The sequence below is a fragment of the Hemibagrus wyckioides genome, linkage group LG17 (assembly GCF_019097595.1).
Source record: "Hemibagrus wyckioides isolate EC202008001 linkage group LG17, SWU_Hwy_1.0, whole genome shotgun sequence".
NCBI lineage: Eukaryota > Metazoa > Chordata > Actinopteri > Siluriformes > Bagridae > Hemibagrus > Hemibagrus wyckioides.
This window is the reverse complement of record NC_080726.1, coordinates 2840705-2858780: the sequence shown is the minus strand read 5'-3', so window position 1 is coordinate 2858780 and position 18076 is coordinate 2840705. Positions and strand designations below refer to the sequence as shown.

Here is an 18076-nt window from a genome sequence, read left to right as displayed (position 1 = left end):
TTATGAAAAAAGTACACCAGGTTCCTGCTGCCTCCTCGGGGTTACACGCACCAAAATAGCACCCAGCGGAAATATTTGTGAGAACTACTGTATATAATAATAAAAATAAATAAATAAATAATAAAAACAACAACACAGCCAGCCAGCCAGACAGGGTTTTTTTTTTCTGCAACCTGCAGAAGTATTGCTTTGGCTGTTGCCTAGCAACAAACTCTGAGGAAAAAGGGAACAATATAATTGAGTGTCAGCAAGTGAAATAGTGACGGCGTTAAGAACAGCACTTCTCATTCAATTCTCGTTCTGTGGAAGGTGATGGTAAAAAATAATAATACACATCCGTAAAGGCATGCTTAATCGCTCGGGCTCCTGTGTGTTTGATAAAAGATGCAGAAGTGTTTGTGGATGCAAACTTTTAAGCTCTCTAATAAAGGAAACACTATTGGTGTTATATTTATGCTGTATGGTGTAACCGGGATGCAATAAGAAACAGCAATAAATAAAATTATCAGGTTTGTAGATAAACTGTAATATAGTGCAACCCCAACACACATACCCACACACACACACAAAAATATACACTATATTGCCAAAAGTATTCACTCACCTGCCTTGACTCGCATATGAACTTAAGTGACATCCCATTCCTAATCCATAGGGTTCAATATGACGTCGGTCCACCCTTTGCAGCTATAACAGCTTCAACTCTTCTGGGAAGGCTGTCCACAAGGTTTAGGAGTGTGTTTATGGGAATTTTTGACCATTCTTCCAGAAGCGCATTTGTGAGGTCACACACTGATGTTGGACGAGAAGGCCTGGCTCTCAGTCTCCGCTCTAATTCATCCCAAAGGTGTTCTATCGGGTTGAGGTCAGGACTCTGTGCAGGCCAGTCAAGTTCCTCCACACCAGACTCTGTCATCCATGTCTTTATGGACCTTGCTTTGTGCACTGGTGCACAGTCATGTTGGAAGAGGAAGGGGCCAGCTCCAAACTGTTCCCACAAAGTTGGGAGCATGGAATTGTCCAAAATGTCTTGGTATGCTGAAGCATTCAGAGTTCCTTTCACTGGAACTAAGGGGCCAAGCCCAGCTCCTGAAAAACAACCCCACACCATAATCCCCCCTCCACCAAACTTTACACTTGGCACAATGCAGTCAGACAAGTACCGTTCCCCTGGCAACCACCAAACCCAGACTCGTCCATCAGATTGCCAGATGGAGAAGCGCGATTCGTCACTCCAGAGAACGCGTCTCCACTGCTCTAGAGTCCAGTGGCGGCATGCTTTACACCACTGCATCCGACGCTTTGCATTGCACTTGGTGATGTATGGCTTGGATGCAGCTGCTCGGCCATGGAAACCCATTCCATGAAGCTCTCTGCACACTGTTCTGGAGCTAATCTGAAGGCCACATGAAGTTTGGAGGTCTGTAGCGATTGACTCTGCAGAAAGTTGGCGACCTCTTCACACTATGCGCCTCAGCATCCGCTGACCCCGCTCCGTCAGTTTACGTGGCCTACCACTTCGTGGCTGAGTTGCTGTCGTTCCCAAACACTTCCACATTCTTATAATACAGCTGACAGTTGACCGTGGAATATTTAGGAGCGAGGAAATTTCACGACTGGATTTGTTGCACAGGTGGCATCCTATCACAGTTCCACGCTGGAATTCACTGAGCTCCTGAGAGCGACCCATTCTTTCACAAATGTTTGTAAAAACAGTCTGCATGCCTAGATGCTTGATTTTATACACCTGTGGCCATGGAAGTGATTGGAACACCTGATTCTGATTATTTGGATGGGTGAGCGAATACTTTTGGCAATATAGTGTATATAGGTATTTTCCCCCAAGAGGTTAGCCACTCTGTATGCATGCAAAAGTTAATGATTATTATTGTAAAATTATTATTTCTCAATAAAGCTATTATATTATTATGATTTATATTTCTACATAATTATATGAATAGAGCTTCGCATCCAAATTTGAGCCGTTGCTAATATTATAGGCTGAACTTTTTGAGTCAACTAATTTGATTCTGTTCAGTTAAATGATTCCTTTTGATTCATTCACTGGTTCACTGAGTCGAGCCTCAAATCTGGAGCCTTGTCTGCGTGTTTTATTCTGTGTAATTACAGTGGTATTTAAAGTTTAGTATTTGTCATAAAATTTTGGTGTGTGTGTGTGTGTGTGTGTGTGTGTGCAATCCCCCTGAGGGACAGAGCACCAAATCTCAGGCAGGACAGAACAATTCGCTGATTCAAAAATGACTCACTTAATGCGAAAGGAGAAAATGTAGATGATTAACAATTGTGAATCTTAAACGTCATGGAAAGATTCACTGAATCAAATGATGTCCACTGAATGGGAAAGGAGTGAATCTCTGTCATGGTAGAAAGATTCACTGAATTAAACTCTGAGCCATTGAATACAAAACGATAGAATTTCTGTCGTGATAGAAAGACTTACTGATTCAAATGTCAATCATGACAGAAAGATTCATTTATTCAAGTACTGATTCACTGAAAATGTAGAAGTGAATCTCAGTTATGACAGAAAGATTCACTGAGTCAAACACTGACTCACTAAATCAAAGAGGAAGGAAAATGATTCACTGATTCAAACTGTCAAAATTCAGTGACTGTGAAAGGAGTGAATCTTAAAATCATGACAGAATGATTCACTGATTCAAACCCTGATCCACTGAATGTGAAAGGATAGAATCTCTGTCATCACAGAAAGATTCCATGACTCAGACAACGACTTACTAAATGCAAAAAGAATCTTATTTATGATAGAAAGGTACAATGACTCAGTAAATGCAAGAGGAGAGAATCTCAAACAAGACAAAATGATTAACTGATTCAAACTGTTTTTCACTGAATCTAAAAGAAACTAATCTCCATCAAGCCAGAATGATTCACTGAGTCAAAAAATGACCTCACTGAATTGAAAAGGAGAGAATTTCAAACATGACAAAATGATTCTCTGATTCAAACACAGACTCACTAAATGCAAGAGAAGGGAATCACAGACATGACAAAATGATTCACTGACTCAAATTGTCATTCACAAAATCTTTACTGAACAATTCACTGAATCAAACACTGATCCACTGAATGGGAAAGAAAGTAAATCTCAGTCATGACAAAAGATTCACTGAATTACTAAATTCATCAGGAGAGAATCTCAGACTTGACAAAATGATCCACTGAATCAAACACTGACTCACTAAATTTAACAAGAAATAATCTTGGACATTGACAAATTGATTCACTGAATCAAACACTTACTCAACAGGAGAGAATCTCGGGCATTGTCAAAATGATTCGCTGATTTAAGCTGTTATTTACTGAATGGAGAAGGAACGAATCTCCATCATGATTCACTGATTCAAATAATGGCTCTTTAAATACAAAAGGAGAGACTCTTGGTCTCCACACTGATCCACTGAATCTAAAGCATCATCCAAATGATTCACTGACCCAAAAGGGCACAGAATCATTCATTCATACTATCATAAACCACCTCCATAAGATTCTTTCCAATTTAGTGACTCAGTCAGTTCACTAGCTGAATGAACCGAATGAGTATCTCTACTGATTCGTTCACCTCAGTGACTCTGAATCGTTTGCAGGAAATCTAATCTAGTCAAACAAATGAACACTGGAGTCAACATCGTCCAGGTCTACTTCCTGAATAAAACCGATGGTTTGACATCACCCAGTTAACGTATCCTCGACATGACCTTTGATATTACACTCTCTTTCACCTGACATACTCCATCTTGTTCGCATCACCGCAACACCTTTTAGTCATATCTCCCTTTTCTGTCCTTTTCATGAAAGCAGCGAAAGGCCGCTCTTTGTCTCCCTGCTGCTGTCAGCTGCCAAAACAAGCCTGCCGCTGTGATGAGCTCTATAAATATGATGGATGGGATATGTGGTGCCGCTGACCTCACAACACGCGGCAGAGGAGCTGGGAGCGCAGGTTCTCTGCAGATTTACAACCCACAGCATGAGATCTCACCCCGACACACACACACACACACAAATATCCAGCCAGGCAAGAAACGAGACACAATCTGCTGAACCCACACACACCTCTGCTGCAAGTATCACACACGACATCCATGCTTTAGTAGCTACTAAAAAGGGACAACTGGAACAATTTCCTCACAAGCGCACTAAGAGACAAGGGAATTGTGTATTTCACTGAAGCCGCGTCCCAAATGACCCACTACACACTTACACTGCGCACTATGTACTCTAGCATCTAGCGTATGAATGTTAGAAGGGTTGTATCGTCTCAAACGGAACGCTAAGTAGAATCCCAGTTTCCCAGTCAATGGCGAATGACGTCAGATGCATGTAAAGTGATGCGGCTAATGTGAAAGACCTTTGTAAGATGACCTCTACCGGTGTGTCAGCGGCCATCTTGGATTTTTTTTTTCTCGTCCGGTGTCAATGCCTGGTGGCCCCGCCCCTTTTCTGCTTCTTACGTAAGCAAAGCTGCGAGTGTTAAATGCATGAAGTGTCCAGCATTTTGAGTTAGTAAGTGCATCACCCAGGGAGTTCTCTTCTTCGTCTTTTTCTTTGTCTTCTTCTTCTTCTTCTTCTTTTTCTTTGTCTTCTTCTTGTTGCCTATTTTTTTTCTTCCTCGTCTTTTTCTTCTTCCTAATTTTTTTCTTATGACTCGTCTTCTTTTTCCTTGTCTTTTCTTCTTCTTCTTCTTCTTGGTGGTGGGGTTTTCAGTCTGAACACACCAGATAACACTATTTATGCTATACAGCTGTAGAATAGTCTGTTAAAAAACAAGTGTTATGTGGGACACACTTTAAGCATTAACGCCTCAACCTTCATGCTAACCTCCACCTAACCTCCACATTCTCCACATTTCAGCTCCATGAACATACTACAGATGTTCTCATCTTCCAGGAATATAATAAACATGTCATTAAATGTCTACACTGATCCTACCCAATCCCAAATTCTCTTTTTATTTTCCTTGATAAAAGACAAAATTTTCAAACTCCTCAGTCCTGGAGATATCCTAAAATCTTAACGCTACCTCTTCAACTCTGACTGTTATAAAGCACTGACACTGGAGACTCCTTCCATAACTTTCCATTCAGAAAACATCACCATATTGACTTGAATGTGGAGCTGTTACTACAGCAACCATAACCAACACCTCCTGTCCAATCAAAATCAAGCATTTATAATCCAGCATGTGTAATATAATACTTAATATAATGGGCTAAAGTTCATCATAAGTTGCAGCATGTGTGTGCATGTTTGTGTGTGTGTGTGTGTGACTGTATATTCCTCAAGCTGCTATTTCACACCCTTCACTCCAAACATCACACAATTCAGACAGACATAAGGGCACCATATGGACGTCCAGACTCACAAAAGCGGGGCGTTTGACTTTTCCCCCTGACCCCCCCCATCCCCCTCTCCAACCCGAAGCCTGGCGACTAGCCGAAATCCTCCGTCTGCGGATGGCTTATTAGCGTGTGTAGATCAGAGCGATTAAACCAGGCCTGCTTAGCATCCTCTCAGCCATGCTAATCACGACAACAACAATTACACAACAGGTTTTCAGGGCTCTTCAGTGCACCCAGAGACTTGGTCCGGAATAATCAGACATGTTTGTGCCGATGATGCTCCACTCTACAGAACGAACTCGGCGGCATGTGGAGAGTGTCGCAGTGGACACGGTTAAGCTCCGAGGTCGGTGAGGAGAATGAAGATTGGATAAGGGAATGCGAAGCGGGAAACAACCTCGTGCTCTTGACTCAGGTAATTACATCTGGAGTGAGACGGAGCCTAAAGGCAGGACACGCGCCTGGTGTGTCTTCGGGTTGAAGAGAGGAAATGAGTGCGGTATGAAGGCACGCTCTTCCACTCGGAGAGAGAGAGAAAGAGAAAGCGTTTAAACCGAAACATTGAGGATTTGCGCTCGTGAAGCCGTAGGGATCTTCACAGCTAATCACGGAGAACAGAAAGGCCGTTCGGGTCACGATTCAAAGTCAAACCTCGAAAGATTTCACTCTGTGAACGCTAAATTTAATAACCACCTTCATTTAAATACAGACATGAATAGGAGAGTCTTTTATTCTTTCCTGTATCAAAAGTTCACATGGATGAAACGTATCAAGAGAACGATCAAAACTCAACAGGAACTTGTTCAGGTCACTGTTTCAACCATTCATGACCAAGACGGCTTTAAGCTCTGCCCACTTCATAATCACGTCAATCAAATGAAACTCATCACAACATCAGAATTTCCTTTATGAATTTTAAGACGATATCAAACATTAATTATTATTAAATATCCTTAATGACGTCATGCCATTGGTACGAAAATCCAGAAAAGCTCATCAGGGCACGAGACCACGTAGCATTATCATAAATACGTCATATACAGTTGTCACGGCGACCCTACAGTAATTAATCAGAAGATTTTGCTACTAATTTGATCTATGGACAACAAAAAATGACTTTTCTAAACTTCTGTGCATTATAATGGACACTAGTTATGTATATTATCTGTATTTGCTGACATTTTACAGTGAGACTTGTTTAAGTGTGAAGTCAAATGCAGATGGATGCTGATGGACGTTGATGGACGCTACAGATGAGTAGAAGAAGCACAGTACCTGTGTAGGCCAGGGTGTTGTCTTCATCGTGTCCCGAGGCGGGGGCCGGAGTGACCCCTTCCTTAGCCGCCTGTGCAGGGCCCGAGTCTGTTGGGAGTAACACAGGGACTAAGACTTGCAGAGAAAAGCGAGGGCAAACAACCAGACTCCAGAAAAGAAGTCCGTTAAAGCGACCGAATCTTTGTGTCCACATTGGCTCGACAGGTCAGTAATCGAAACAAAAAAACCACGCTGGCTGTTTATCCATGAAGACGGACTCCTTGAGTGTGTATGGAAGTGTCTCGGAAACCGGAGTCTATATTTCTGTCCCAGAGCATCTGGGCAGAACCCGGACCACCCACTCCAAACACACCCACGCATGCATCCAATTCAGTCTTAAATACACTCATTGACCAGAGACACACCCCAATCAAACCTTGTCACTCTGCTTGCCTAATAGACTGACACTCTTTTCCCAGGCAGTGAGGGGAGGGTGAGGGGGTCGCATGCCCCCTTTGAAGACTAAATGTGGGATAAATCAGACCAGGCCATTCCCACTTCCATTGTGGCCCGGTGACAGGAGGTTAATTTGGGCCAGCAGCGAGGGAGTGGACGGGAAAGTGAGCCAGCTGATTCACCAGACTGTCAGAAAGGAGGCTGGCATCGGTGACGGGATAAACGGCAGACAGACAGAGCGCACATAATGCTCAGTGAGGCGTGTAATCAGCACTACGAGTGCTGTTGATGCTAAATGCTAATTCTGATTGGAATAAGGAAGCTGGCATTAGGACGAGTACAAGGATGAGTTTACAATCTGTCCTGGAGATCATACACTTTATTTCTGATCTGTTTCTGTGGGATCTTAAACAACTCGATATCTGGGAACCATCAGGGATGTGTAAGACATAGCTACAAGTGCTGTGATTTTATTAGCATTTTATTAGCACTTCAGAGTGCAGGGATCATATATGAGTGTCTGGGGGCCTGGGAAAACCCTTCACATGGACACGGTTTTATATACTGATACATTTGATATATACTGAAATCTGCAGTTTCTCCTTAAGGGGAATGTTTACATTTTACCTGAAGTAAGAAAATTCACTTTAAAGAGTTTTAAAGTGCACTCCATTGATACTGATAGAAATCACTAACCTGGGTGTCCTAATGGTTTTAATGGTGAATAAGACTGATGATCTCCTCATCATGGCACCTGTTAGTGGGTGGGATATATTAGGCAGCAAGTGAACATTTTGTCCTCAAAGTTGATGTTAGAAGCAGGAAAAATGGACAAGCATAAGGATTTGAGCGAGTTTGACGAAGGGCCAAATTGTGATGGCTAGACCACTGGATCAGAGCATCTCCAAAACTGCAGCTCTTGTGGGGTGTTCCCGGTCTGCAGTGGTCAGTATCTATCAAAAGTGGTCCAAGGAAGGAACAGTGGTGAACCGGAGACAGGGTCATGGGCGGTCAAGGCTCATTGATGCACGTGGGGAGAGAAGGCTGGCCCGTGTGATCCGATCCAACAGATGAGCTACTGTTGCTCGTTAATGCTGATTCTGATAGAGAGGGGTCAGGATACACAGTGCAGGATGGGTCAGGGCTGTTTTAGCAGCAAAAAGGGGGACCAACACAATATTAGGCAGGTGGTCATAATGTTATGCCTGATCATTGTATATTCTGTATACTCAGATATATTTTGTACTTTGTATTTGTGTTGTATATTTAAAACATTTTCAAGTCTAATGATTAGTTTAGGTTGGGTGGTTGGAAAGGCCAGGTATAAATGTGGTAACTTAGTGGTTAAGGTGTTGTACTGATCAGAAGGTTGTGAGTTTGAATCCCACCTCCACCAAGTTGCCACTGCTGGGCCTCTGAGCCAGGCCCTTAACCCTCAATTGTTTCAATGAAATGAAATTGTAAGTTTGCCCGCTTTGGATACGGGCATCTGCCAAATGCCAGAAATGTAAATATTAAAAGCTGTAATGACTCTAAACAAATAAATACAGTGTGTAATATTTGACTTTTTTTTCTGCAAGTTACTTGACTGAATTCACAGTAAACAGTAAAAACAACACCAAAAAATATGCATTTTTATTCTAAGAACAGAAACACAAAGACAGAAGAAACACGAGTAATTACTTTTTTTTGTTTATGTGTACAAAAAAGAAAACTGTCTGTTTGTGCAATGACACCATTATATGTATGATATTGCATCAGGTGAGAAACATTATTACACACTTTATTATCACTGAGGTAGCTCAGAAAGAGGAGAAGAAACCGCTCCACTCTCCGGAGACGGTCGATAAGGGAATTTATATCCAGTATAAATCATCTCTACACCTCTGTCATCCTATTATATACACCGTTATCCTCATTTTTTTTTTACTCCTCTAACTGCAACACTGGGAAAACTGAGTGCTAGTTCTTCTATTTTGGATTCTTTTTTATTTCATATAAATGTGAATGAAAAGTAGAAATATTTTAGAAATCCTGATGACCCGTGTTAGATCAAATCCACTGGAGTGTGCTCTGATCACACAAAAATAAAATCTGGTCAATAAGATGGTCAATATAACAAATCTGCCAAAGTTCGAACAGTGATCTAGATACAGTGCAGAATCTCAGACTGAGGCTAAAAAATGTGATTTCCTCCTGTTGTTGTTGTGTCCATGTTGATGATTGTGTGTCTTTGTCATGTCTTACTCCACAATGGAGGTTAACATGAAGCTCATGTGAAAGTAGACACTCAGGACTTTAAGAATTTGTAGTGTTTCAGAAGGATTTCTGTATTTTAGCCTGCTAAGGGTTAATATATTCGTAGAAAAGTTGCAAATAACAAATTATTTCCACACAAATGTTTGTATCTTCAAAGTAAATGTTGATATCAAACCCATTTCTGCTCTCTGAGATGCTCCGAGTGCTTGTTCATCTAAAAAGCAGCTCAGATTTGATCCTCAATCCGTAAAATTCTGTGTACGGTTCTCCAACAGAGGGAAAAACACACGTCTAAAACACACTGAAAGCCGACAGACTCGTTTTAGATCAGACTCACAGCCTGAACATCATTCAGTTCTTTATACTGAGTGAAAACGTCCCATAAGTCCCGTTTCCGTTTGTCAGCATACTGGTAAAAAGTGTTTAAATGATAGAAAATAAAAATGTGTACATTAATAAACCTTTCCTACACTTTCGGACAATTTTTAGAGAAGCTTACACTTTCAAAACCAGAACTTTTTTTTAGCACTAATGATTTTGCCTCCATTTTATTTTTCTGTGACGTCTGCTAACATGCGAGTTTTAGCCGTAGTTAGCCTTAAACTCAGTTAAAGCCAGAGATAAAAATAGTAGTGAAGAATCTGTGAGTACTGTGAGTGATAACTAAGCACACCAGAGCAGTGAGAATTTCTAACACTAGCAAATCTAGCTAGAATAACGAGATGATAGTTCATCTACTGACTACCTGTACTGATCAAATGGTTGTGAGCTCAAACGTCAGTACCATGAATCTGCTGGCTCCTGAAACAAGTCCTGTACCTGCTCAGACGTATAAATAGGATGAATGGAAGCGATAGACAAAGCCATCTGATTGTAACGATGTTAACCTGACTTTATGTTAACTAACATTTTGGATTTCAAAAAGCGCTGTAGCTTCATCCATGGATGTTGTAACATAGTGTAACGTTCATGCTGCTTAAGAACATCATCCTCATCTCCACCCTCTACCTCTGTGATGATCACAACTTGAGTATAATTGATATGATTGGTTAGGGAAAAGAAACCTAGTCCATCCCAGCTGGTAGGCGGAGGCAAAAAAAGTGGAAACCAATGAATCAAAGGCAAAGGGAAAAGGAAAAGTGCTGTTAAATAAAACAAAAATGACAACATATGTATTTCCATCTACACACTAAAGTACAGTTCCTGAGTGGAAATGACTTAATACACCAATCTGACCCAAATCACCATCATCACGTGACTTTCTATTCCTCTTTTCCTCTATCCCTCAATCGTTTTCAACCCCCCCACTGGAAATCTGGTGCAGCAGCCAAATCTTAGATGAGATCCACTTCACAGCTCTATAACAGGTGGTGTACCCAGCTGCCCTCCGGGGCTCACGGGCCAAAAGCTGGTGTCCCCCAAATCCAAACTGCCCCCCCATCACAACCCCCCGTACCTCCCCTTCCCTCTCCTCCCCTCCCCTGGTGACTCATTAAACCCGGCCATGTGCGGCGATCTGACTTCTCCGTATGGAATCACAGAAAGGGCCAATTCTAAATTTCCAATTTGCTTGAAAGCCGTGATCTTCCCCCAGGACTGGGACTGAATGCAGGAAGCTCATTTATTATCGATCCTGACTTAAATAGGTAGCAGAGGAGTGGCTGGACGGTGAGGACAAAGCAAGCACACACAAAACTCATTCGGAATATTAGCACGGTTTATAAAATAACTTTTACACAATTTATCAGGAGGTCAGAGATGAAGATTGATGTGGCATTTTACCGGGATGAGATTTAAGCCCTATTCAGACCAGATTAGTTTTACATGTGGAACGTGAGTCTCTTGTATTTTATTCATATTCAAATCCGTCAACAGAAACAATTCAGTAATGTTACTGACCACAAATCTAATCCTGTCCAAGTTGCACGTCAGTGTACTTCCTGTGAACCCTGTTAGAGAGCGTTCCTCATCCTCACACTGTTTGTAAGGCTCATGTCCTCTTCAGGTGAGTCCGGTGCTGAAGGCCTGCTAGGCGGCACTGGGAGCTCTGGCTGTCTCTGTGGACATGATTAGTTGCAGCTTCACAGCATGGAACTAGAGAGAGATTATGTGCATGCGCTCAGGCATTATAACCAGGGGCAGCGCTGAGAAGGAGCTCTCTGTGGAACAGCAGAGAGAGAGGAGTACTGAGAGTGTGGGGTACGAGGAGGGGGGCGAGGGCATACTGACTCGAACACGAATACTGACTCTGATATTAATACTGACTCTATTACTGACTCTGATACAAACACTGACTTTAATACTGACACTGACTGATATTAATAATGACTCTGATACTGACACTGACTGTGATACTGACTCCTACACTGGTATTAACTCTTATTGTAATACTGATTCTGATATTAAAGATGATCAGTGAATCTGATATTGACTTCGCTGCTGATACTGACACTGACTCTAACTCTAACTCTACTAATACTGACTCTGGTACTGATTCTGAATCTGGAACTGATTCTGACTCTAGTAATGATACTGACAGGTACTGACACTGACTCTGGTACTGATTCTGACTCTGGTACTGATACTGATACTGACTCTGATACTGATTCTCACTCTGGCACTGATACTGATATTGACTTTGGTACTGATACTGATACTGACTCTGGTACTGATACTGACAGGTACTGATTCTGACTCTGGTACTGATACTGACAGGTACTGATACTGACTCTGGTACTGATACTGACTCTGGTACTGATACTGACAGGTACTGATTCTGACTCTGGTACTGATACTGACAGGTACTGATACTGACTCTGGTACTGATACTGACACTGGTACTGATACTGACAGGTACTGATTTTGACTCTGGTACTGATACTGACTCTGACTCTGGTACTGATACTGATACTGACTCTGATACTGATTCTCACTCTGGCACTGATACTGATATTGACTTTGGTACTGATACTGATACTGACTCTGGTACTGATACTGACAGGTACTGATTCTGACTCTGGTACTGATACTGACAGGTACTGATACTGACTCTGGTACTGATACTGACTCTGGTACTGATACTGACAGGTACTGATTCTGACTCTGGTACTGATACTGACAGGTACTGATACTGACTCTGGTACTGATACTGACACTGGTACTGATACTGACAGGTACTGATTTTGACTCTGGTACTGATACTGACTCTGACTCTGGCACTGATACTGACACTGACTCTGGTAATGATACTGACTCTGGAACTGATAGACAAATCTTTATGGTTGAATGGTTGCGTTTTAATAAATGTGTAATAAACGACAGCTAATCATTTCTGATTCATTACAGAACTGTAAAGTAGCTATGATAGCCAGAAAGGTACTTTATCAACCAAATATAGGGGAGATAAAAATGTAAGTTGCTCTGGAAAAGGACCTCTGCCAAATGCCAGAAATGTAAATATTTTATTATTGCAATTAAAATATCCAACCACTCCACTGAGAAGAAAGAGTCCTCAGAAAAGTGTAAGAACAAGAGACACTGACTCAACTGCAGGGATTAGTTTTAATGAAGCAGAGTGAAGGACCCCCCATCATTCTAAACACTGCTGTAGATACACTTTTACATCTCCATCACAGCCTCCAGCCATTTCTGTCATTAGATTCTGCAAGTGTTCACATCACAACACAGGGGAATTCTACAGCTTTTAATAATTCAGCTAATCTCCTCTCCACACCTCAAAACACTGAGCTCTGAAGTAACGATGCTTCTGAAATAATTATCTCCACGTCTTTGGGTGAGGCAGACCGGACAGGGAACAAAGAACCGAGGGAGTGTTCTGGAGGTTTGTAAATTTTAAAGAGATTGAGAGGATTCCTCACGCTGCTCAGAGGATCAGAGGAAATCAAGACAAGTCATTAGAGAATATTTTTATATTTATATTATGTTCAGAAAGTGAGTTTCATCATGTCAGGTTTCTTTGCATGAACAACAAGTGGAAGTGGAGGATCTTCAAAATATAATCATATACAGAACTGTAAACAAAAACATCTTTTCCTTCTCATCATCTCCATCACATCACCTCCATCTCATCATCACCATCTCATCATCTCCATCACATCATCTCCATCACATCATCTCCATCTCATCATCTCCATCTCATCATCTCCATCACATCATCTCCATCTCATTATCTCCATCACATCATCTCCATCACAACATCTCCATCTCATTATCTCCATCACATCATCTCCCTCACAACATCTCCATCACATCATCTCCATCACAACATCTCCATCACATCATCTCCATCACATCATCACCATCTCATCATCACCATCACATCATCTCCATCACATCACCTCCATCTCATCATCTCCATCTCATCATCTCCATCACATCATCTCCATCACATCATCTCCATCTCATTATCTCCATCACATCACCTCCATCTCATCATCTCCATCTCATCATCTCCATCACATCACCTCCATCTCATCATCACCATCTCATCATCTCCATCACATCATCTCCATCACATCACCTCCATCTCATCATCTCCATCTCATCATCTCCATCACATCATCTCCATCTCATCATCACCATCTCATCATCTCCATCTCATCATCTCCATCTCATCATCTCCATCACTTCACCTCCATCTCATCATCACCATCTCATCATCTCCATCACATCATCTCCATCACATCATCTCCATCTCATCATCACCATCACATCATCTCCATCTCATCATCTCCATCTCATCATCTCCATCTCATCATCTCCATCACATCATCTCCATCACATCACCTCCATCACATCATCTCCCTCACAACATCTCCATCACATCATCTCCATCACATCATCACCATCTCATCATCTCCATCACATCACCTCCATCTCATCATCTCCATCTCATCATCTCCATCTCATCATCTCCATCACATCATCTCCATCACATCATCACCATCTCATCATCACCATCACATCATCTCCATCACATCACCTCCATCTCATCATCTCCATCACATCATCTCCATCACATCACCTCCATCTCATCACCTCCATCTCATCATCTCCATCTCATCATCTCCATCACATCATCTCCATCACATCACCTCCATCTCATCATCTCCATCTCATCATCTCCATCACATCACCTCCATCTCATCATCACCATCTCATCATCTCCATCACATCATCTCCATCACATCACCTCCATCTCATCATCTCCATCTCATCATCTCCATCACATCATCTCCATCTCATCATCACCATCACATCATCTCCATCACATCATCTCCATCTCATCATCTCCATCTCATCATCTCCATCTCATCATCTCCATCACTTCACCTCCATCTCATCATCACCATCTCATCATCTCCATCACATCATCTCCATCTCATCATCACCATCTCATCATCTCCATCACATCATCTCCATCACATCACCTCCATCTCATCATCACCATCTCATCATCACCATCACATCATCACCATCACATCACCTCCATCTCATCATCACCATCTCATCATCACCATCACATCACCTCCATCACATCACCTCCATCTCATCATCTCCATCTCATCATCTCCATCTCATCATCTCCATCACATCACCTCCATCTCATCATCTCCATCACATCATCTCCATCACATCACCTCCATCTCATCATCTCCATCTCATCATCTCCATCACATCATCTCCATCACATCATCTCCATCTCATTATCTCCATGACATCACCTCCATCTCATCATCTCCATCTCATCATCTCCATCACATCACCTCCATCACATCACCTCCATCTCATCACCTCCATCTCATCATCTCCATCACATCACCTCCATCACATCATCTCCATCACATCATCTCTATCTCATCTTTTTTTTCACATCATCTACATCACATCATCTCCATCTCATTATCTCCATCTCATCATGTACATCAGATCTTTTCCTTCACATCACTTTCAACACATCTTTTCCATCATCTCCATCATCCATCTCCATCACATCATCATCCTTCACTCCGTGCAGCTGGACAGCAGCTCAGCAGAAGCCTGGGCCGTGATTACTGCACTTCCTGCTCTGATTAGGTTTAGTGCAGTTTATTGGTCTGATTTGCAGGAGTCACTGACTCACTATCTCATTAACTGCCTCAGAGGAAGATGTGGAGAAGAAACAGAAAATCAGAGTCATGTAAACATAAACAGCAGAAGAAAAAGAAGAAGAAATAGAAGTACAGGAGTAGAAGAAGATTTTTTAGCGATGGATCTATTTATTTATCTGTTAAAATTAGATTTAAAAACTCAACCTGAAACTTCCCATGATATGAAAAATAAATGAAAGAAGGAAAGAAAGAAAAAGAATGTATTTGTTTGTTTGCTTTTATATTAAAAATGTGTTTTAAATGTCAACAATAAATATATAATAAGTCGTGGAATTTATTTATTTATTTATTTACTTACTTATTTATTTCTTAAAAATACTGACATGTGCAAAAGGTTTTCAGAAAGGATAAGTAAAAATAAATATAAACAGATAGACAGATAGATAGATAGATAGATAGATAGATAGATAGATAGATAGATAGATAGATAGATAGATAGATAGATAGATAGATAGAAAAGGAAAAGGAAAAATAGATATAAACAAAAATACAAATAAATAAATTAATTAATTAAAAGGATAGGTAAGATAAATATAAACAAACAAACAAACAACTAACTAACAAACTAACTAAATAAATAAATCAATCTAAATAAATAAATAAAGCAAGAAAGGATGCCAGAAAGAATTTTTTTTTTGTTTATATAGGGAAAACAAACAATAATAAGTCAATTAATTTGATTTTATTTGCTTGTTGTTGTTTTGTTTTTTTATTTATTTAGTTTAAGAATTTGCTTTATTCACCATTTGATTGGAAATAAAGATTCTAAAAAAATCCCTCTTCCTCTTTTTCCCCGTCTCAGCAGAGCAGAGCAGAGCGGAATGATGTTAGAGAACGTTCCAGAATCCAGAGTGTGTTTCTGTAACACTGTTATCCTGTCCATCAGCATAGCATGATGCTTTTATTTAGGCCGGAGCCAAAACCACACACACACACACACACACACACACTTTCCACCTCACACCCACCTGTACATAATTTATCACAGTAATGCACTGGTATTAACACCCATTACACACAACATCCTATAATAATAACAACACCACCACGCCCAGTGATTTAGCATGCTCCGACCGTTAAGTGCCTTCGTTAGACGCTGGTGATGATGAGCTGCTGCTTTATCTCACTTCTCTCCTGCAGGATGTTCGTGTTGTGCTTTACTGACTGACTGAATAATAAACACAGTGATTAGTTTCCCATAATGACATGACCTGAAGTGTTTTACTCCTCCTGTTACACTGCAGAAACATTTTAAAGCAGCCTTACGGCGGTTTTTATCTGTATATAGTTACATTTATTAAAAACTAAGCAAAACATGCTCCGGTTCTTTATTTATTCTATTTACTTTATTTACTATTTACTTTATTCCCCCCCCCCCACGGCTCTTGGCCTGTCTCTCTGTTTCTCTCTCTCTTTCTCTCTCTCCCCCCTCTCTCCATCTCTTTTTCTCTCGGTCCTCGGTCTGTCTCTCTCTACCCCCCCTCTCTCTCCCACACATGTCAAATAACTGTTATTTATCAGTGACATTGAGGAGCTGAAGGTCTCTGTAGCTCAGACAGTAGCACTGCCATCTGCTAGAAGCTTCTGTATGGAAAAGAGGAAAATCCAAAACAAAACAGAACAAAACAAAAAAGGGAAAGAAGCTAGAGAGAAGAGTGGAGTTGAGAAGGCCATGTGTGCTGCTGATACGCTAAATCTGCTGGGGTTTAAGGGAAATTAGCCAGGGCCAGGGTTTACTACAGTCACGGGTTCCTGTGGGGAACAAAACACTGAAGCACAAGATGAATAAAATGTAAACAAACAAACTGTTGGAATGAATGAATAAATAAACATATAAAAGAAAGAAAAATATAGAAATAAAGGGAGATGATGGAGATTTTTTTTATTTATTTATCATTTTTTGACTGTTTTTTGCTTGTTGGTTGGTTTGTTTATTTGTTAAATAAATAAATAAAGAAAAACAAAAGGAAGGAAGGAAGGAAGGAACAAAAAGAAAGAAAGAAAGAAAGAAAGAAAGAAAGAAAGCAAGAAAGGGGGAACTGACAAAGGAAGGAAGGATATATGAGGATTTTTAGCACCTAAACAAATGGAAGAAGAAAAGAACAAAACAGATAAATAAATAAATAAATATCTAAATACATAATTAAAAAATACATAAATAGTACGCAGAGTGAATGGTGTTTTCAGCACAGCCCAATGAGCTAGAAGCGGCCAGGCTGGAGAGAGAGAGAGAATAAAAAAGAAAGCGAGAGAGGATAAAGAGAGAGAGAGAGAGAGAGAGAGAGAGAGAGAGAATAAAGAGAGACAGAACAGGAAGCTGGAGTGCGGTCACGGCTCACCCAGACTCCTCTATAATTCATCTGATGTGCTGAATCTGTTTGGATGTAAATTAACAGTCAGCATCACGTTTTTTTGTTTTTTGCTACATTCACATGTTAAAAGGAACAAAAACACATAAAAGCATCAAACATCTGGCACTAACACGTCCCATCCAGCCCTCAACCTCTGGAATCATTCTGAATGTTTCTCACCTCCTGACCTTCAGCCACAGCTGGA

General features: G+C 40.9%; 1 protein-coding gene across 4 annotated transcripts in view; it reads right to left on the bottom strand.

The window, feature by feature from the left end:
* robo1 (roundabout, axon guidance receptor, homolog 1 (Drosophila)) overlaps window positions 1-18076 on the bottom strand; it is a 269624-nt gene that overhangs the window by 166031 nt on the left and 85517 nt on the right. For 3 of the 4 annotated variants that reach the window (XM_058413415.1, XM_058413419.1, XM_058413416.1), the window contains one exon: window positions 6657-6743. The exons of the other annotated variant lie outside the window; for it this stretch is intronic. In XM_058413415.1, coding sequence (XP_058269398.1) covers window positions 6657-6743 — 87 coding nt within the window. The remainder of the gene's footprint in view (window positions 1-6656; window positions 6744-18076) is intronic. 4 annotated transcript variants of the gene reach the window in all.